Here is a 22,720-nt window from a genome sequence, read left to right as displayed (position 1 = left end):
AGAACCTGATATCCCAAAGAGGCGTTATCCAGACAGAATCAGGAAGCCTCCTCAAAGACTGAACTTATAATTGCTTAACTTCAACCAATGTATCTAGCAACCGTAATTGTAATTAGTTATTATTTAGTTGTTAAATGAATGTTATGTACTGTTTATCTAAAAGGGGAGGAATTGTTGTGTATGTACCTTTAAGGGAATAACTGGTCTCAGACTGCAGTACCGGCAGTGACCACCCCTGTATAAAAGGCCCTAGCAGGCTTCTGTAGTTTCAGTTTCCAGGTTGTCTCCATTCAGTGAAGACTTGTTATAATCAACTCCTGCAGTCCGTGTCTCAATTATACACGGACTTAATAACTGGTCAGGAATAAGCAATCTGTGATTGGAAGCTGCACCAGTTTGAATAATGTGCAGCTATTGCACAATCTGAAGGTTCAGTGGTGTCCCCCATTTTGATGTCGTGCCCATAACCAGATACCTTCTCCCCACCGCTCACCAGATTCATTAGCAGTCCACCCCTCAAAAATGCAAACCCTCACTATCAACCAGATTACGTATTCCAGAACTTTCTCCCTGAATCTCAATTTTAAGATGAACACAAATTTCTGCAAACCCACCATGAAAAACGTGAGAGATCAATGACTAACTTTCACCTCTAAAGAAACATGGCAATTTGGCGCATTGGATCCAAAATTGGCTTAGTGGCAGGAGGCAGAGGGTGATGGTCGAAGGTTGTTTTTGTGACTGGAAGCCTGTGTCCAGTGGTGTACCGCAGGGATCGGTGCTGGGTCCTTTCCTGTTTGTAGTGTATATTAATGATTTAGATATGAATGTAGGAGGTATGATCAGTAAGTTCGCAGATGACATGAAAATTGGTGGAGTGGTAAATAGCGAGGAGGGAAGCCTCAGGCAACTATGTGTGCAGGAAGTGTGTCCAGCTGCAGCTCCTAGCGGACCGCATGGCGGCGCTGGAGCTGCGAATGGACTCACTCTGGAGCATACGCGATGCTGAGGATGTTGTGGATAGCACATTCAGTGAGTTGGTCACACCGCAGGTAAAGGCTAGCTCAGACAGTAAATGGGTGACCAAAAGGCAGGGTAAAGGCAGGAAGGTAGTGCAGGAGTCACCTGCGGTCATCTCCCTCCAAAACAGGTTTACCGTTTTGGGTACTGTTGGGGGAGATGACTTATCAGGGGAAGGCACCAGCAGCCAGGTTCAGGGCACCATGACTGGCTCTGCTGCACAGAAGGGCGGGAAAAAGAGGGATAGGGCTATAGTGATAGGGGATTCAATTGTAAGGGGGATAGATAGGAGTTTCTGTGGCCGAGACCGAGACTCCAAGATGGTATGTTGCCTCCCTGGTGCAAGGGTCAAGGATGTCTCGGAGCGGGTGCAGAGCATTCTGAAGGGGGAGGGGGATCAGCCAGTTGTCGTGGTACATGTAGGTACCAACGATGTAGGTAAAAAGAGGGAGGAGGTCCTACAAGCTGAATTTAGGGAGTTAGGAGCTAAATTGAAAAGTAGGACCTCAAAGGTAGTAATCTCTGGATTGTTACCAGTGCCACGAGCTAATAAGTTTAGAGAGAGTAAGATAGATAAGCTAAATACGTGGCTTGAGCAGTGGTGCAAGGGAGAGGGATTTAAATTCTTGAGGCATTGGAACCAGTTCTTGGGGAGGAGTGACCTGTACCAAGGGGACGGTCTACACCTGAACTGTGAGGGAGCCGATGTCCTCGGGGTAATATTTTCTAGGGCGGTTCGGGAGGATTTAAACTAATTTGGCAGGGGGATGGGAACCTAGGTAGTGGAAAAGAGGGAAGTCATATGAAGTCAGAAATAGATGGTAGAAAGGTGAGAAGCAATAAGCAAAGGAGAGAAACACAAAGGGCCAAACTAATTCATAATGAGAGTGTGAAAAAAGCAAGCCTGAAGGCTTTGTATCTTAATGCTAGAAGCATTAGGAACAAGGTGGATGAATTAGTTGTGGAAATAGAGGTAAACAAGTATGATTTGATTGGGATTACAGAAACGTGGCTGCAGGGTGGGCAAGGCTGGGAACTTAACATCCAGGGATATACAATATTTAGGAAGGATCGGCAAAAAGGTAGGGGAGGTGGGGTAGCATTGCTGGTAAAGGAGGGGATTAATGCAATGGAAAGGAAGGATATTAACTCGGATGAAACGGAATCTGTATGGGTAGAAATGAGAAATAGCAAGGGGAGGAAAACGTTAGTGGGTGTGATATATAGGCCTCCAAATAGTAATATGGAGGTGAGGGAAGGCATAAAAAGGGAAATTAGAGAAGCGTGCGATAAGAGCACAGCTGTCATCATGGGTGACTTTAATTTACATATAGATTGGACTACCCAAATTAGTAAAAATTCTGAGGAGGAGGAATTCCTGGAATGTTTTCGGGACGGTTATCTGGACCAATATGTCGAGGAGCCGACTCGAGATCAGGCCATTTTAGACTGGGTATTGTGCAATGAGAAGGGACTTATCAGCAATCTTCTTGTACGAGGCCCCTTGGGTCAGAGCGATCATAATATGATCGAGCTCTCAGTCGAGATGGAGAGTGAGGAAATTGAATCAGAGACTAAGGTCCAGAACTTAAATAAAGGGAATTACGAGGGTATGAGACGGGAATTGGGTAAGATTGATTGGGTGGTGTTTCTGGGGGGATTGACAGTGGATAGACAATGGCAAGCATTCAAAGATAGAATGGAAGAATTTCAGAACATGTTTATACCGGTTTGGCATAAAAATAAACCTAAAAAGGTGACTCAACCGTGGATAACGAGGGAAATTAGGGACAGCATAAAATCAAAAAAGAGGGCATATCAACTGGCAAAAAAAAGCACCAGACCGGAAGATTGGGGGCAGTACAGGATACAGCAAAAGAGGACAAAGGGATTAATCAGGAAGGGGAAAATAGAATACGAAAGTAAACTTGCAGCAAACATAAAGACAGACTGCAAAAGCTTTTATCGGTATATCAGGAGGAAAAGACTGGTAAAATCCCAAGTCGGTCCCTTGCAGTCCGATTCGGGAGAATATATAATGGAGAATAAGGAAATGGCAGACCAATTAAACTCATACTTTGGTTCTGTATTCACAAAGGAGGACACAAATAACCTCCCAGGAATATCGGCAAACATAGGGACTAATGAGAGGGAGGAGCTGACAGAAATTAGTATCTCTAGGGATATGGTGTTGGGTAAGTTGAGGGGACTGAAGGCCGACAAATCCCCGGGGCCTGATAAACTACATCCTAGGGTACTTAAGGAGGTGGCCCTGGAGATAGCAGATGCTCTAAGGATCATCTTCCGGAACTCCATTGACTCGGGAACAGTACCCGTGGATTGGAGGGTAGCTAATGTTACCCCAATATTTAAAAAGGGGGGTAGAGAGAAAGCAGGGAATTATAGACCAGTAAGCCTTACATCGGTTGTGGGCAAAATGCTAGAGTCCATTATTAAGGATAAAATAGCGGAGCACTTGACAAATGGGGAAAGGATCGGACAGAGTCAACATGGATTTACAAAGGGTAAATCGTGTTTGACTAATCTGCTGGAATTTTTTGAGGAAGTAACTGGTAAAATAGATGGGGGAGAGCCAGTGGATGTGGTGTACCTTGACTTCCAGAAAGCCTTCGATAAGGTTCCACACAAAAGATTATCATGCAAAATTAAGGCTCATGGAATTGGGGGCAAAGTATTAACGTGGATAGAGAACTGGCTGGCGGATAGAAAACAGAGAGTTGGAATAAACGGCTCGTTTTCGGAGTGGCAGGCAGTGACCAGCGGGGTGCCGCAAGGATCTGTCCTGGGACCCCAGCTGTTCACAATATATATAAATTATCTGGATCAGGGAATTGGATGCAATATTTCCAAATTCGCTGACGACACTAAACTAGGAGGAGGGGTGGGCTCTGATGAGGATGTCAGGAGGCTACAGTGCGATTTGGACAGGTTGGGGGAATGGGCGGATACGTGGCAGATGCACTATAATGTGGATAAATGCGAGGTTATCCACTTTGGGGGTAAAAACAGGAGGGTAGATTATTATCTAAATGGCAATAGATTGGGAGATGGGGAAGTGCAGAGGGACCTGGGTGTTCTTGTGCACCAGTCACTGAAGGAGAGCATGCAGGTGCAACAGGCGATTAAGAAGGCAAATGGTATGTTGGCCTTCATATCAAGGGGGTTCGAGTATAGGAATAGGGATACCTTACTACAGCTGTACAAGGTGCTGGTGAGACCGCATCTGGAGTATTGTGTACAGTTTTGGTCGCCCCATCTGCGGAAGGATGTTCTTGCCATGGAAAGAGTGCAACGGCGATTCACCAGGCTGATACCTGGAATGGCGGGAATGACCTACGAAGAGAGATTAAATAGTTTGGGCTTGTACTCACTGGAGTTTAGAAGATTGAGAGGGGATCTCATCGAAACATATAAAATTATGGCAGGCCTGGACAGGCTGAATTCAGAGAGAATGTTTCCAATGGCCGGGGAGCACAGAACCAGGGGCCACAGTCTAAAAATAGCGGGCAAATCATTTAAAACAGAGATGAGGAAGAATTTCTTCACTCAAAGAGTGGTGAGCCTGTGGAATTCCCTGCCACAGAGGGCTGTGAAGGCTAATTCAATAAATATTTTCAAGAGAGAATTGGATATATTTCTGAAGGCTAAGGGGATTAAGGGTTACGGAGAAAAGGCGGGGACGGGGTACTGAACTGGTAAGATCAGCTATGATCTCAGACGAAGATCAGCCATGATCTCATTGAATGGCGGAGCAGGCTCGAAGGGCCGAATGGCCTACTCCTGTTCCTATCTCTATGTTTCTATGATATAGACGGGATGGTTAGATGGGCAGAACAGTGGCAAATGGAATTTAACCCTGAAAAGTGTGAGGTGATGCATTTTGGGAGGACTAACAAGGCAAGGGAATACACAATGAATGGTAGGAGCCTAGGAAGGACAGAGGATCAGAGGGTCCTTGGTGTGCACGTACATAGATCCCTGAAGGTAGCAGGACAGGTAAATAAGGTAGTTAAAAAGGCATATGGGATACTTGCCTTCATTAGCTGAGGCATAGAATATAAGAGCAGGGAGGTTATGATGGAGCTGTACAAAACGCTAGTTAGGCCACAGCTGGAATACTGTGTGCAGTTCTGGACGCCACACTATAGGAGGGATGTGATTGCATTGGAGAGGGTGCAGAGGAGATTCACCAGGATGTTACCTCGGCTGGAGCGCTATGAAGAGAGACTGGACGGGCTGGAGCGCTATGAAGAGAGACTGGACAGGCTGGGATTGTTTTCCTTAGAGCAGAGAAGGCTGAGGGGGGACCTGATTGAGGTGTACAAAATTATGAGGGGCATAGATAGAAAGGAACTTTTCCCCTTAGAGGGGTCACTAACCAGGGGGCATAGATTCAAGGTAAGGGGCAGGAGGTTTAGAGGGGATTTGAGGAAAAACTTTTTCACCCAGAGGGTGGTTGGAATCTGGAACTCACTGCCTGAAAGGGTGGTAGAGGCAGGAACCCTCACAACATTCAAGAAGCATTTAGATGAGCACTTGAAATGCAATAGCATACAAGGCTATGGACCAAGTGCTGCAAAATGGGATTCGAATAGACAGGGCTTGATGGCCGCTGCGGACACGATGGGTCGAAGGGCCTCTTTCTGTGCTGTATAACTCTATGGCTGCATATAGTGACACCACAAGTCCTGGCCAGCGTGGAGATGCTTGGGTACTTCGCTCGTCAATCACTGCTATAGGTGACTGGGATTGATTTTATGCATGTAATTTGTATTAGAGTCATAGAGTCGTAACGGCACAGAAGGAGGCCATTCGGCCCATCGAGTCCGTGCTGGTTCGCTCGAGCAATCCAGTCAGTCCCATTCCCCCACTCTATCCCCGTAGCCCTGCAAGTTTATTTCCCTCAAGTGCCTATCCAGTCTCCCCTTGAAAACATTGAGTGTCTCCGCTTCCACCACATCCGTCGGCAGCGAATTCCAGGTCATCACCACTCGCTGTGTAAAAAAGTTTTTCCTCACGTCCCCCCTGTATCTCTTGCCCAAAACCTTTTATCTGTGTCCCCTCGTCCTTGTGCCATCAACTAGTGGGAACAGCCTTTCCCCGCCTAGCATATCCAAACCCGTCATAATCTTGTACACCTCTATCAAATCACCCCTCAGCCTCCTTTGCTCTAATGAAAACAAATCCACCACCTTCAACCTGTCCGTGTAGCTAAGATCCCCCATCCCCGGAACCATTCTGGTAAATCCCCTCTGCACCAGCTCAAGGGCCTTCACATCCTTCCTAAAGTGTGGTGACCAGAACTGGATGCAATACTCCAGTTGTGGCCTAACCAGCGCTTTATAAAGATTCAGCATAACTTCTCTACTTTTGTACTCAATACCTCTATTTATGAAGCCCAAGATCCCATATGCTTTGTTAACCACTCTCTCAATATGTCCTGCCACCTTCAGGGACCTATGCACATTAACTCCCAGGTCCCTCTGTCCCTGCACACTCTTTAAAACTGTGCCATTAAGTGTATATAGCCTCTCCCTGTTCCTTCTGCCAAAATGCATCACCTCACACTTCTCTGTATTAAATTCCATCTGCCACTTGTCTGCCCATTCTGCTAGCCTTTCTATGTCCTGTTGCAGTCGATTGGTATCCTCCTCACTGTTTGCCACACCCCCAAGTTTGGTGTCATCGGCAAATTTAGAAATTCTACTCTGTATTCCAATATCCAGGTCATATGTATATCAAAAAAAGCAGTGGCCCCAGCACTGACCCTTGGGGAACACCACTGTCTACCATCCTCCAGTCTGAAAAACAGCCATTTACCACAATTCACTGTTTTCTGTCCTTAAGCCAATTCCTTAGCCAAGCTGCCACTGACCCACCTATTCCATGAGCCTCAATTTTGTTAACCAGCCTTCTATGTGGTACTTTGTCAAACGCCTTCCGAAAATCCATGTAGACAACATCCACTGCATTCCCTTCATCGATCTTCCCTGTTACTTCATCAAAAAATTCAATTAGATTAGTCAAACACGATGATGTAACTATCCTCTACTCACTGCACTCGACTGGAGAAATTGCCCTGCTTTTATCAGGAGATGTTGCTCCAGTCTTGGCCATGAGCTCGTCGGACTCTTTTTAAATAGACTCTGTGGACTGTTTGCTGGAGTGCACTGTTTAATAGACTCTGTTTGCTGAGTAAATAGACTTTGTTGTAAAATAGACTGCTGAGAGTCCTGCCGTAAGTCTCGGCCTGCCTCCAACTCATTGGCTTACACAGTGATTTCAATAGACACTCTGAAGAAACATGCCCTCCATTGCATACACACTGAACTCAACTGAAACTCCTTCTTTGAAAAGGGTCACCCCTGTGTAACTCCAGTTCAAAACCTATGACTTATGTACCTTTTTTCTAATCGAATAATTAGTGTTTTTGTCCGACTGCTTACATTGTACACAAAACTAAATGAGGCCACCCTATGGTACAAGACAAAAAGTGCGTCCTTGGTTGCTCAATTCTGTGCTCTTTCCGCTCAAAAGCATCTGTTTAGTATTTAAATATCCATGTTAATACATGATGCCAGGGATGGGAAACAAGAGTTACAGGTAGAGATTGGAGATACTTTGACATAATCTATCCACAGGGACAAAGTCTAGTCCGTTCAACATTTGACATATTTTAATCAAATCACTTTTTAACTTTTTTTTTCTAGAGTAAAAAAGGGGCAGCGCTCTCTGGTGATCCAGTTGATGCGCTGCCCGTGGTGATTCAGTTGATGCGCTGCCCGTGGTGATCCAGTTGATGCGCTGCCCGTGGTGATTCAGTTGATGCGCTGCCCGTGGTGATCCAGTTGATGCGCTGCCCGTGGTGATTCAGTTGATGCGCTGCCCGTGGTGATTCAGTTGATGCGCTGCCCGTGGTGATCCAGTTGATGCGCTCTCTGGTGATCCAGTTGATGCGCTGCCCGTGGTGATCCAGTTGATGCGCTGCCCGTGGTGATCCAGTTGATGCGCTGCCCGTGGTGATCCAGTTGATGCGCTGCCCGTGGTGATCCAGTTGATGCACTGCCCGTGGTGATCCAGTTGATGCGCTGCCCGTGGTGATTCAGTTGATGCGCTGCCCGTGGTGATTCAGTTGATGCGCTGCCCGTGGTGATTCAGTTGATGCGCTGCCCATGGTGATTCAGTTGATGCGCTGCCCGTGGTGATCCAGTTGATGCGCTGCCCGTGGTGATTCAGTTGATGCGCTGCCCGTGGTGATTCAGTTGATGCGCTGCCCGTGGTGATCCAGTTGATGCGCTGCCCGTTGTGATTCAGTTGATGCGCTGCCCATGGTGATTCAGTTGATGCGCTGCCCATGGTGATTCAGTTGATGCGCTGCCCGTGGTGATTCAGTTGATGCGCTGCCCGTGGTGATTCAGTTGATGCGCTGCCCGTGGTGATTCAGTTGATGCGCTGCCCGTGGTGATCCAGTTGATGCGCTGCCCGTTGTGATCCAGTTGATGCGCTGCCCGTGGTGATCCAGTTGATGCGCTGCCCGTGGTGATTCAGTTGATGCGCTGCCCGTGGTGATCCAGTTGATGCGCTCTCTGGTGATTCAGTTGATGCGCTCTCTGGTGATCCAGTTGATGCGCTGCCCGTGGTGATCCAGTTGATGCGCTGCCCGTGGTGATCCAGTTGATGCGCTGCCCGTGGTGATCCAGTTGATGCGCTGCCCGTGGTGATTCAGTTGATGCGCTGCCCGTGGTGATCCAGTTGATGCACTGCCCGTGGTGATCCAGTTGATGCGCTGCCCGTGGTGATTCAGTTGATGCGCTGCCCGTGGTGATTCAGTTGATGCGCTGCCCGTGGTGATTCATGTGATGCGCTGCCCATGGTGATTCAGTTGATGCGCTGCCCGTGGTGATCCAGTTGATGCGCTGCCAATGGTGATTCAGTTGATGCGCTGCCCATGGTGATTCAGTTGATGCGCTGCCCGTGGTGATTCAGTTGATGCGCTGCCCGTGGTGATTCAGTTGATGCGCTGCCCGTGGTGATTCAGTTGATGCGCTGCCCGTGGTGATCCAGTTGATGCGCTGCCCGTTGTGATTCAGTTGATGCGCTGCCCGTGGTGATTCAGTTGATGCACTGCCCGTGCTGGGTGCATTTGGATTTTGTGATGAGATATTTTGTGCGCAACACTTCCATCTGGCACTTTAATTAAATATTTCTGCGTTGGGGTGACTTTTTTCGTTTATTTTCTCCCTTTCTTTGGCTCGAGGTGAGTCGGAGCCTTTTGAAGCTGGGTCAGGTGCTGCAGCTCTGGATGAGTGAAAGAACACTGAGCTTGTGGGACTGTCTCTCACTAGCTCTTACCACACTGCTAAAGTTGGCTGTGGGGCGACACCCTTCTTTAATCGGTTCTTCTCACAGTCACTTTGACTGAATAGGCCAGATTTACATTCGTCTTGCTGGCAAGTGTGTGATCCCCATGTGTTGGTGAGCACTCCTCTAAGGCCAATGCAAAAGCAGCTTTTGAGGTCACTTGCATTATATCAAGCTGTGTAAATGCATTAGTTTTTCAGCCAACTAACTGGGAGGTACTGGGCTACAACTCACATTTTTTTGTGAACTTTTCATGAAGTACTTATTTGAGGAAGAATTGTTTGTGAAATTTGTTTAAAAAAAAATTGAAACAAAAAACATGACAAAAGTTTAAAACAGAGGTGGTGGGAAATATTGGCCCAGATTTTTGCGGTCGGCGGCGTAATTAAAGTTAAAGCCGCCGGCATCCGAACCAAATATGCACTTACCTGTTGCGAGGCCCCAAGAAAAAAGTTCCTCTCGGACGCTGCGGAATAGAGGGCAGCGTAATGACCACGGATCCCAGGGGCACACCGTGTGCAGAAGGGATCACGTGGGCTGGTGCTCCAATCAGATTGTACACCTTCCAGTGACTCAAATGGAGTGGCTTTGGAGAAAGGCCAGGGAGCGAGTCACTTGGCTCCCCTCCTGGCTGTAGATGGTTCATGGCCAGCTGGTTCCAGTTTGGAAAAATGGAGAAAGTAAAATTGCTGTGGAGCCCTCACAATAAAACAATTCATATAATGCAATAATATTAATTCCTGAACTGATTTTTTTGTAAATCCTGTTTAAGTGTCAAAGTCTGCAGACAGCAAATAACCTTTAAAAGAAAGGATTTTCATCAAAATAAAGATTTTTTTTATTAACGGGTTATCCCCTTGCGCTGTGCAAACAGGCTACTACACCTGTTTGGTTTACACCAGCCGTAACATTTTCAAGCTTAATTGCTGGGCAGTTGGTGGAGAAATTAGCCCAGCTCTGCGACAGCAATTAGGATTTCCATGTCGGTGCGGATCATCTGCCAAGTTGGAACTTCACAGTTCACAAGTTTCAGAAATCCCGAACTTGCTATCCATTTCAAAAGCTGTATGACGGCGTACTCTGAGACACTCTGGCAAGCTTCGGAAGCTCTTGCTTCCCCGTCGTACCACCAAGCTTCTGTAACTGAACCACAATAATGCTTTACCATTCTAACGATACACAATCCTTGCTTCCCGTTTTTGAACAGAGCTTTGTTATTTTTGGTGCAAGTCTTGCTACAAATGGTACAATGTTCTGGGACCCTGCTGCTTTACTGAAGAAGGGTTTTGACCTGAAACATTGACTCTGTTTCTCGCTACAGATGTTGCCTGGCCTGCTGAGTTTTTCCGGTGTTTTCTGTTGTTATTTTGCTTTAATGCTGTGTTGTGCTGCCAAGACGAGGATGTTAATTAAATCAATTTTCATCCTCACCAGTGTTGGAACCCGTACCTCAGGCACTCGCACAGCACCTTCGATGGATCATGCAGAAAGACCTGCTGGGACAAGATGTGTTCCTTATCGGACCTCCCGGGCCTTTACGGCGCTCCATTGCTATGCAGTATTTGGTGAGTCATTTTCTAGTCCAGATGCAAGTACTGTGGCTGGGTTGTAATAAATCATTCCAATTTGTTGGCTGTTTATGTGAAGGACGATTCTCTGGTGGGAAAGAAAACAATTTGCAGTTGAACAATGTGTGGAGATAGACTAGCAATGAGATGACATATTCAGTAATTAAGTCAATAGTACGCCTTCTGAGCAAATGTAGAGTAGAGGACCAGTACCACTGCAGGTGTTAGCACTACACCTGCATTTTGCAGATAAGGTTGTTTTAACTGAAGTTTGGGTCACATGAGATTTTATGGTGGGTTTTCAATGTTTTATTGTTTTGTCAGGATATCTATCTGCATATTTATAAGTCCTTTATTGAGTGTACCCCTTTAGCGTCAGGGTTTCCAAATTCATCACAACTCAAAAGCTTAATGTGTCTCTCAGGCAAAAACCCGAGTTAATTATGCTAATTGGCTCAAGTATCTGTTTGACTAAATACGAACAAGCATTCCCTCGGACAAGTAGGAAAAGCTACCTGTTCCTGTTTCTTCAGGCAGCTGAGTATATCCACCTAAATAAAATAAAACTAGTAACATGACAAACACTTTTAATACTGAAATAATAATTAACTAAAGATACTTTCAACTTTAACATAAAGTTGCCCATTTCATTGGAAGTCCATTCAGTAGGCCCCTAAAAGGCCTGTTTAAACCTCTTTTAGGAGCCTGTGACTGCATGACTGAGGCAGCACACTATTGGTGCCTATCCTGTTGCGCTTTCTCTTGACGGATTGGCATTCTGTTGCTTTGTTCCAGGAGGGTGCTGTTGAGTCCCCGAGCATGTACCCTATTGCTTTTTAGGCCCCACGTGCATGACTGAGACCTGACGGCCACGTAAATTGTTTCAGGCCAATCTGCCCCAAGTCTGAACTGTATCTGGACCATTTACAAGCCCCACCTCCAGTTTGCTGACTGCAACCAGGCCCCAGGTACCTCTCCTTCTGAATGTTGCCACCAAAGTGCTGCCTATCTCCCCCCCCCCCCTCACACCCCCACCACCGAATGCTGCCTGGACCTGGAGGACTGCTAACGTAGTACCGTTGTTTAAAAAGGGAGAAAGGGATAGACTGAGTGATTACAGGCGAGTCAGCCTAACCTCGGTGGTGGGAAAATTATTGGAAAAAATTCTGAGGGATAGGATAAATCTTCATTTAGAAAGACACGAATTAACCAGGGACAGTCAGCAGGGATTTGTTCAGGGAAGGTTGTGTCTGACTAACTTGATTAAATTTTTTGAGGAGGTAACAAGGAGGGTCAATGAGGGTAGTGCGTTTGATGTAGTCTATATGGATTTTAGCAAGGCTTTTGATAAGGTCCCGCATGGCAGACTGGTCAGAAAAGCAAAAGCCCATGGGATCCAAGGCAAAGTGGAAAGTTGGATCCAAAATTGGCTGAGGCAGGAAACAAAGGGTAATAGTCAAAGGGTGTTTTTGTGACTGGAAGGCTGTTTCCAGTGGGGTTCCGCAGGGCTCAGTACTAGGTCCTTTGCTTTTTGTGGTATATATCAATGATTTGGACTTGAATGTAGGAAGTATGATTAAGAAATTTGCAGATGATACAAAAATTGGCCGTGTGGTTGATAATGAAGAAGAAAGCTGCAGACTGCAGGAAGATATCGATGGACTGGTCAGGTGGGCAGAACAGTGGCAAATGGAATTCAGTTTGGAGAAGTGCGAAGTGATGCATTTGGGGAGGGCTAACAAGGCAAGGGAATACACAATAAATGGTAGGACACTGAAGTGCAGGGGATCAGAGGGACCTTGGAGTGCATGTCCACAGATCCCTGAAGGTAAAAGGCCAGGTAGATAAGGTGGTTAAGAAGGCATACGGGATACTTGCCTTTATAAGCTGAGGCATGGAATATAAGAACAGGGGGGTTATGCTTGAACTGTTTAAAACACTAGTTAGGCCACAGCTAGAGTACTGGGTGCTGTTCTGGTCACCACATTACAGGAAGGATGTGATTGCACTAGAGAGGGTGCAGAGGAGATTTACAAGGATGTTGCCTGGGCTGGGGAATTTTAGCTATGAGGAAAGATTGGACAGGCTGGGGATGTTTTCTTTGGAACAGAGGAGGCTGAGGGGAAACCTAATTGAGGTGTATACAATTATGAGGGGCCTAGATAGAGTGGATAGAAAGGACCTATTTTCCTTAGCAGAAGGGTCAATAACCAGGGGACATAGATTTAAAGTAATTGGTCAGAAGATTAGAGAGAGTTGAGGAGAACATTTTTCAGAGGGTGGTGGGGGTCTGGAACCCACTGCCTGAAAGGGTGTCAGAGGCAGAAACCCTCATCACATTTAAAAAGTACTTGGATATGCACTTGAAGTGCCGTAACCTACAAGGATACAGACCAAGAGCTGAAAAGTGGGATTAAGGTGGATTGTCGGCTGGCACGGACAAGATGGGCCGAATGGCCTCCTTCTGTGCTGTAAATTTCTCTGATTCTATGATCCCAGCCCCTCCCCGAGTGCCGACACGCCCAGAACACCTGCTCTCCAGCCTCCGTCCCGACTTCCACCAACTCCCTGTGCAAACCCCAGGCCCCCACCACACTCACTCGCTGTGGCTTCAGCTCCCGCTCTGACTCCTCGGTTTCCCTCTCACCCACGAATGCTGCACCACCACCCAGACACCTTATCTTCAACAGGTCGCTGCATCCACTCCTGACCAGTTGTTGCTTCTCCTCGCTGCATACCCTGGGCTTTCCCAGAGGTAAGGCATGAAAATTCAGTACATTAGTAAAGGGAAATGTGTAAGAGCCACAGGACACAGGGAAGTACAGGCTGATGGAAAGAAGATCGGAACAGGAGTTGGCCAGTCAGTCAGAAGGAGGCAAAGAGCTTGTGAGAGATAGGTCTCTTGTCTAATTTTATCAAAAGAGGTTTAGGTGAAAGTATATGAGCTTAATGGAGAGAGAAAAGAACAGATGGAGTGAAAGGTAAAGCACAGCAGAGAGCCAGAAAGATTATGAAGAGAGAAGTTTAAAAAACATTTTCATGTTGACTTTGGTGGAAGTTTACTGGAACAAATTTATATTTTATAATATTTGCCTTTCTTTGTACACAGTATTTAAAGAATTCGGTTGTGGTAGCAGTTTAAATTGAGAAGGATGCAGCTGAGATTAATTACTGTCCACTTTTATTCTGTTATACTGCAGCTTTTGGCAGTATTGGAGTAACAAATTTTGTTTTTGCTTAACACTGGAATGAGGAATACTTCCCCATCCGTGACCCTCTTTTTTTGGAGTAGATTTTTTTTCTCTCCTCATACCTAATTTGAAAAAATAAACAGTTTCCCATCAAAACAGACTGAAGCAACTCTGATCTACGTGAAAGATGCTTGCCGCAGTGAGACCAAAATACCACTCGATGTGAGGGGAAGGAAGTTGATGGAAGCTCTCTGTAACCTTGGAGGCTTAACTAAATAAAGAAATAGGAGAACAGTTGGATCAAATCACTCATTTGCGGCTCATTTAATTCTGTCTGTGTCCCCTTCCATACCCGTTTCTGTCACTTTTATTCTCCCACTCCATCTCTCTTCTCCTTCCCCATCTATTGCACTATCTTGTGTTTGCATTCTTGTTTTGCTCTCTGTCTCTCGCACTTTCTTAACCCCTGGACCTCCTTCAGCCACCCAACATTATCCCTTATTGCTCCCTCCACTCTCCCCATATTTTTCCATTCTGACAACCTCTCAGTATCTTTCTTACAACAACAACAACTTGTATTTATATTGTGCCTTTAACGTAGTAAAACATCCCAAGGCGCTTCACAGAGTATTGTAAGACAAAAAAATTGACACCGAGCCGCATAAGGAGAAATTATGGCAGGTGGTCAAAGAGGTATGTTTTAAGGTGTGTCTCAAAGGAGGAAAGAGAGGCGGAGAGGTTTAGGCAGGGAATTCCAGAGCTTAGGGCCCAGGCAACAGAAGGCACGGCCACCAATGGTTGAGTGATTATAATCAGGGATGCTCAAGAGGGCAGAATTAGAGGAGCGCAGATATCTCGGAAGGTGGGGGGGGCACTGAAGGAGATTACAGAGATAGGGAGGGGCGAGGCCATGGACGGATTTGAAAACAAGGATGAGAATTTTGAAATCGAGGCATTGCTGGACTGGGAGCCAGTGTAGGTCAGCAAGCACAGGAGTGATGGGTGATTGGGACTTGGTGCGAGTTAGGACACAGACAGCCGAGTTTTGGATGACCTCAAGTTTACGTAGGGAGGCTAGCCAGGAGTGCTTTGGAATAGTCAAGTCTAGAGGTAACAAAGGCATGGATGAGGGTTTCAGCAGCAGATGAGCTGAGGTGGGGCGGAGATGGGCGATGTTACAGAGGTGGAAGTAGGCGGTCTTTGTTATGCTGCGGATATGTGGTCGGAAGCTCAATTCAGGGTCAAATATGACACCAGGGTTGCAAACAGTGTGGTTCAGCCTCAGACAGATGTTAGGGAGCGGGATGGAGTCAGTGGCGAGGGAACGGAGTTTGTGGCGGGGACCGAAAACAATGGCTTCGGTCTTCCCAATATTTAATTGGAGAAAATTTCTTCTCATCCAGAACTGGATGTCAGACAATTTAGAGACCGTGGAAGGGCCGAGAGAAGTGGTAGCGAGGCAGAGCTGGGTGTTGTCAGCATACATGTGGAAACTGACGCTGTGTTTTCGGATGATGTCACCAAGGGGCAGCATGTAGATGAGAAATAGGAGGGGGCCAAGGATAGATCCTTGGGGGACACCAGAGGTAATGACACGGGAGCAGGAAGAGAAGCCGTTGCAGGTGATTCTCTGGCTATGATTAGAGAGATAAGAATGGAACCAGGCGAGTGCAGTCCCACCCAGCTGGACGACGGTGGAGAGCCGTTGGAGAAGGATGGAGTGGTCAACCGTGTCAAAGGCTGCAGACAAGTCAAGAAGGACGAGGAGGGATAGTTTATCTTTGTCACAGTCACAAAGGATGTAATTTGTGACTTTTATGAGAGCCGTTTTGGTACAGTGGCAAGGACGGAAACCTGATTGGAGGAATTCAAACGTGGAGTTGCGGGAAAGATGGGCAATGATTTGGGAGGTAACACGTTCAAGGACTTTGGAGAGGAAAGGGAGGTTGGAGATGGGGCGGTAGTTTGCAAGGACGGAGGGGGTCAAGGGTTGGTTTTTTGAGGAGAGGGGTGATGACGGGAGATTTGAGGGAGGAGGGGGACAGTACCTGAGGAGAGAGAACCGTTAACAAGGTCAGCTAACATGGGAGCCAGAAAAGGAAGTTGGGTGGTCAGCAGTTTGGTGGGAATAGGGTAAAGGAGCAGGAAGTGGGTCTCATGGACAAGATGAGTGTGGAGAGGTCATGAGGGGAGATCGGAGAGAAATTGGAGAAAGATATGAGTTCAGGGCTGGGGCAGGGGGGAACCTTCGAGTAAGTTTGGCCTGGTGGGCTAGGGGAAGGGAGGGAAGTTGCAGAAGCAGCTGAACAGATGGTCTCAATCTTAGAGACAAAGAAGTCCATGAGCTCCTCGCACTAGGTGGAGGAGACAGGGGAGAGGGGTTTAAGAAGACGGCTAGCAGTGGAGAATAGAAGCCGGGGTTTATCTTTGCATTCCAGAATGATCCTGGAACAGTGAGCAGTTTTGGCAGACGAGAGCAGGACCCGATAATGCTTTATGTAGTCCAGGCAGATCTGGCGGTGAATGGCTAAACCAGTTGTCCGCCATAAGGGTTCAAGTCTGCGTCCCTTGGACTTGAGAGCGAAGATGAGGGCCGTACCGGGGGAACGGCCAGGGTGAGAGAGAGTAATGGTTTTAATAGGGACTAGGGCATCAAAGGTGGTGGTGAGGGTGTGGTTGAGCAGATCGGTAGCTGCAGAAATGTTGTAGTGAATGGAGGGCCAAAGGTTGGACAGTTGGGATTTCATAAGTGCAGTTGTAAGAGAGTTAGGAGAGTTTATTTTCCAGGGGCAGACACGGAAGGAAATCGGGTTGTAGCGGGGGGGGGGGGGTGCGGGGAGCGGGGTGGAAGGGGGATGTGATGGAAAGCGATACGAGGAAGTGGTCAGAGATGGCCTTATCTGCGACTGACAGAGGAGAGAGAGCATGATGAATTGAGATGGAGGTTGAAATCACCGAGGATGAGAAGTCGTTCAGTGCAGAGGCTGAGGGAGGAGAACAGTGAAGATATCTCGGTAATAAAATTTCTGTGGTACTTGGGTGGGCGGTAGAGAACTAGAATTTTAAATGAGGCGAGAGGGGTGGAATAAGGTGAGATGCTTAAAGGAGGAGAAAGGGGGACAGACCAAGGTGTGATTTGGTGATTAGAGCCATACTGCCACCACGGCAGTCTGAGTGGGGCAAGTGGTGGAAGGTATAGCCAGGCGGGGAGGCTTCATTTAAGGGTAAGGTGTCATCGCCCCTCAGCCAAGTTTCCATCAGGGCCATGATGTCGATGCAATCACCCACGATAAGCTCATGGATGGCAAGGGCCTTGTTCGTAAGTGAATGGACATTCTGGAGGGAGATACAGAGAGGGTCGGTGATGGCTGACCCACTGCCAGCATCCACAGGGTCAGCGCTGGGGGGGATGAGTTGGACGGGGAGGAGATTGGCAAGTTTAGCCCTGGGTGGGAAGGTCGACGAGAGTGTAGGATGGGACTGTTGGGGTTGCTGCTCGTAAGGAGGCAGTGACGAGTGTCTTGATGGGCCCTTCGTAGGATGCCAAGAGAGGCACAGAGGGAAGCTGTGGGCTTATCTAAGAGTGAATCACGCCTGCGATGGCGGCAGGAGAGTAGGAAGGTTGAAGAGTAATGAAGGATTGGGCTAGGGATTTGGGAGGGCAGAGATGAAAGGAGGCATGACGACAGGAGAGAGCAGTCAGGGAGGGACAGAGAGAAAAGGAAAAGGGGGAGGAAAAAGTGGGAAAGTATTGAATGGCTCGGGTTCAGAGCAGCAGCTAAGTGCGCATGCAAATGGACACGAGAAAAGCTCAGGTTACATAGGCTTGGTTAAAAGTAGTAATTAATGGGATACATATTTCCTGGCAGCAGGGAATAGTTAGGGACAATAATAAATGTAGTCCTTAATTGGCACCATGGACAGTGGACTCACCAATGCCATGGTACTACCAGCAATCATAGAATCCTAGAATGGTTACAGCACGGAAGAAGGCTGTTCAGCCCGTCGAGCCTGTGCCGGCTCTCTGCAAGAGCACCTCAGCTAGTCCCACTCCCCCGCCCTTTCCCCGTAGCCCAGCAAATGTTTTTCCGTCAGATACTCATCCAATTCCCTTTTGAAAGCCGTGATTGAATCTGCCTCCACCACCCTTTCAGGCAGTACATTCCAGATCTTAACCACTCACTGCATAAAAAAGTTTTTTCTTACGTCGCCTTTGGTTCTTTTGCCAATCACCTTAAATCTGTGTCCTCTGGTTCTTGACCCTTCTGCCAATGGGAACAGTTTCCCTCTAATTACTCTGTCCAGACCCCTCATGATTTTGAATACCTCTATCAAATCTCCTCTCAACCTTCTCTGCTCCAAGGAGAACAACCCCAGCTTCTCCAATCTATCAACATAACTGAAGTCCCTCATCCCTGGAATCATTCTCGTAAATCTTTTCTGCGCCCTCTCTAAGGCCTTCACATCCTTCCTAAAGTGTGGTGCCCAGAATTGGACACAGTACTCCAGTTGGGGCCGAACCAGTGTTTTATACAGGTTCATCATAATTTCCACACTTTTGTACTCTATACCTCTATCTATGAAGCCCAGGATCCCGTAAGCCTTTTTAACTGCTTTCTCAACCTGCCCTGCCACCTTCAATGATTTGTGCACACATACCCCCAGGTCTCTCTGTTTGTGCACCCCCTTTAGGATTGTACCCTTTAGTTTATATTGCCTCTCCTCATTCTTCCTACCAAAATGTATCACTTTGCACTTTTCCGCGTTAAATTTCATCTGCCACGTGTCCACCCATTCCACCAGCCTGTCTATGTCCCCTTGAAGTCTATTACCATCCTCCTCACTGTTCACTATATAGGAAACTTTCTGGTATCCGGCACCGACGGGACCGAGTTGGTGCCGTCCCTTCAAAATTGCCGTATAAACCAGCGCTAATGTTAAAACATACGGAGCTTCTCAGCTCCGTATGAAACAACAAACCCTGTTGCTTAGCAACAGCTTCAAAACAGTCGGCCGCAGCTTAAAAGCGTCTCTGTAGCTAAGCAACAGCTTCAGCTAGATGCTTGGGAGCCACGACTGGAAAAAAAAAAGCAACGAGAAGTAAAAAAAACTTATAGGAAACGGCTCCTGAATTTTGCCGGTAGATAGAGCTTTCCGGCCATTTAACCTCCGGTTAAACGAAAGTTTCCTGTATTTCCAAGTTTTGTGTCATCTGCAAATTTTGAAATTGTGCCCTGTACACCCATGTCCAAGTCATTAATATATATCAAGAAAAGCAGTAGTCCTAGAACCGACCCCTGGAGAGCATCACTGTATACCTTCCTCCAGTCCGAAAAACAACCGTTCACCACTACTCTCTGTTTCCTATCACTTGGCCAGTTCCGTATCCATGCTGCCACTGTCCCTTTTATTCCATGGGCTTCAACTTTGCTGGCAAGCCTATTATGTGGCACTTTGTCGAACGCCTTTTGGAAATCCATGTACACTACGTCAACTGCATTACCCTCATCAACCCTCTCTGTTACCTCATCAAAGAACTCAATCAAGTTAGTGATGATGATAAATGAAAAATGTAGCAAACGAAAGGACCGTGCGAGAGCCTTCATTGTCAGTGAGCAGACTGTTACTCCCTGCAGCCTGACCACGTACAGTGTTCGGTACACTGACAGGTGTGACCAACTTCCAATTGTGCTTTCGCTCCAGGTGACAGGCCGGGTGGAGGGAAACACATGAAATATTAGAAAAAGCAATTGTTGTCCAGTAAACCCAACGCTTATTGGTTAGACTCAACCCTCGCCTTTCCACCTTCTCCCCATAGTCATTTATCCCCTCTATGGCTAGAAATACATTCAGTTGGTTCCTTGCCCAGTTATTTGCTTGATGTGCAATTTCCAGCACTAAAATGTTATGCGCACTTGTGACCAAAAGGTGAAGCAGTTGCAGGAAGGCAGGCAGCCTGCACTGAGCTGTCAGCACCATGGACAGAGTCAAAATCACCATATGGGCATATCTGTTTGCCAAAGCCCCTCACACGAGGATCTGGATTAAGCTGTTGGTAGTGAGTAGACTCGCACTTGGCTCTCCTGGAACATTCAGGTGACTAATGCATCAAAAACTGCCCTGTGTTGATCCTTTCGCCAGTTGCTGCAGTATAACTTGATGCGGAAACCTAGAGTTAGTATGACTGCTACTGGAAGGAATTTCTGGAGGCCAGGTATGAGAACATCTGTTCATGTAACAAGAGCTCAGTACCTACCATGATTGCAATGAGTCAGCGCTTAATACAAAAACTTACATTTATATAACGTAGTAAAATGTCCCAAGGTGCTTCATAAGAGCTTTATCAGACAAACTTTGACAATGAACTACATAGAGATACTCGAACAGGTGACCAAAAGCTTGGTCAAAGATTTTAAGGAGCAACTTAAAGGAGTAGAAAGAGCTGGAGAGGTTTAAGAATGGAATTCAAGAGCTTAGGGCCTAGGCAGCTGAAGGCACGGCTAGTGGTGGATCGGAGGTAATCAGGGATGCACAAGAGGCCAGAATTGGAGGAGCACAGAGATTTTGGAGGATTGTAGGGCTGGAGAAGATTACAGAGATAGAGAGAGGTAAGGCCATGGAGGGATTTGAACACAAGGATGAGAATTTTAAAATCGAGGTGTTGCCGGACCGGGAGCCAGTGTAGGTCAGCGAGCACAGGGTGATGGGTGAATGGGACAAGGTGCGAGTTAGGACATGGGCAGTTTTGGATGGGCTGAAGTTTACGGAGGGTGGTAGGTGGGTACCTACCATGATTGCACTGCACAAGGACAAGCAACTGCTACGGAAGCTCTGTTGTTCCAACTCCTGGAACCACTGTCGAATAGGTCATGGTGTACATCCTTGTCATGGTTAAGAGGGTGGTTGCCATGTCTTCACACATTTTATGATGATTTGTGAAGATTACCATGCTTTTGAGGAGTTCCTGGTACCAGCTATCTGCATAGTGATGCCTCCAGTCTGTGCTTGTCAACTGTTTAATGACCAACTAGCAACTATCTTTCTTGAATCGAAGTAACTCGGGTGACTTTGGGATCAAGTTGGCTCAAAAATTACATGCTTGCCGATTGAAGATTGTAATTGTCTGAATCCTCTGTGGCAGACTTGGTAATCCAATACTTCAGTTGGGCAGGTTTCATGCAGTCCAATACCCAGCTGACTCATTGAAACATAGAAACATAGAAGATAGGAGCAGGAGTAGGCCATTCGGCCTTTCGAGCCTGCTCCGCCATTCAATGAGATCATGGCTGATCATCCAAATTCAGTACCCTGTCCCTGCCTTCTCCCCAGATCCCTTGATCCCTTTAGCCTTAAGAAATATATCCAACTCTTTCTTGAATATATTTAATGAACTAGCCTCCACCGCCCTCTGTGGCAGAGAATTCCACAGGTTCACCACTCTGGGTGAAGAAATTCCTCCTCATTTCAGTCCTAAATGACCTACCCCTTATCCTTAGACTATGACCCCTGGTTCTGGACTCCCCGACCATCGGGAACATCCTTACAGCATCTAGTCTGTCCAGGCCTGCCAGAATTTTATAGGTTTCGATGAGATCCCCTCTCAATCTTCTAAACTCCAGTGAGTATAAGCCCAATCGACACAATCTCTCCTCATACGTCATTCCTGCCATCCCAGGTATCAGCCTGGTGAATCTTTGCTGCACTCCTTCCATGGCAAGAACGTCCTTCCTCAGATAAGGCGACCAAAACTGCACACAATACTCAAGATGTGGTCTCACCAAGGCCCTGTACAACTGTAGCAAGACATCCTTGTTCCTGTACTCAAACCCTCTTGCTACGAAGGCCAACATTCCATTTGCCTTCTTAACCGCCTGCTGCACCTGCATGCTTACCTTCAGCGACAAAATACTCTTTGCTGCAATGGACTTTCCTGGTAACTTACTCCATATGTCTACCCTGTCTTCTAACGGACTGGAATACTTTGTTTACAAATTGAAGCATGGCCTCGCCCCACCCTATCTGTGCCCTGTGGTCTTCCAACTCTGAGCTGCTCTGTATCCTCCCTTCCTGGTGTTCTTCACTTGGTGCCTGAGCTGTTGGCTGTCTTGGCTCCACACTCGAGACCTCCCTCCCTAAACTGCTCAGCCTTGCTACTTCCCTCAGTGCCTTTAAAAATCTCCTCAAAACCTCTCTTTTTAATTATGTCTTTGGCCAACTCTTTGAATTCTTTTACCACTTGGCCCACCTCTTCTAAATCCTGCATTGCCTGACCCATTTTCCTCCCCAATCCTCCACCCACAGACCTATTTTTCTGCTAAATCCTCCACAGTGGACTGGTTTTTCTCTTAAATCCTCTATCATTTGGTTCGCCTCCCTCATAAATACCCTTCCGCTGGGTCCCCCTTCCTCCACCCAGGTCTGTGCCTCCTACTGGAAGTGCCTTGTGATGTGTTATGAGGATGAAGGCACTACACAAATGCAAGTTGTTTTCGTTCCACTTGAATGACCTGTTTATCGATTTTTAAATTATATCGACCAGTCTTGGAACTGTGTGATGTA

General features: G+C 47.0%; 1 protein-coding gene across 1 annotated transcript in view; it reads left to right on the top strand.

The window, feature by feature from the left end:
• The window catches only part of vwa8 (von Willebrand factor A domain containing 8), a 458,807-nt gene that overhangs the window by 38,979 nt on the left and 397,108 nt on the right, over positions 1–22,720 (top strand). Inside the window, exon 3 of the mRNA XM_086006090.1 lies at positions 10,837–10,967. Coding sequence (XP_085862216.1) covers positions 10,837–10,967 — 131 coding nt within the window. The remainder of the gene's footprint in view (positions 1–10,836; positions 10,968–22,720) is intronic.

Source organism: Somniosus microcephalus, chromosome 14, assembly GCF_052327205.1.
Source record: "Somniosus microcephalus isolate GS21.2 chromosome 14, FLI_Smic_1.0, whole genome shotgun sequence".
Taxonomy (NCBI): Eukaryota; Metazoa; Chordata; class Chondrichthyes; order Squaliformes; family Somniosidae; genus Somniosus; species Somniosus microcephalus.
Note: the sequence above shows the minus strand (reverse complement) of the source record. Positions and strands in the feature narration are given on the sequence as shown.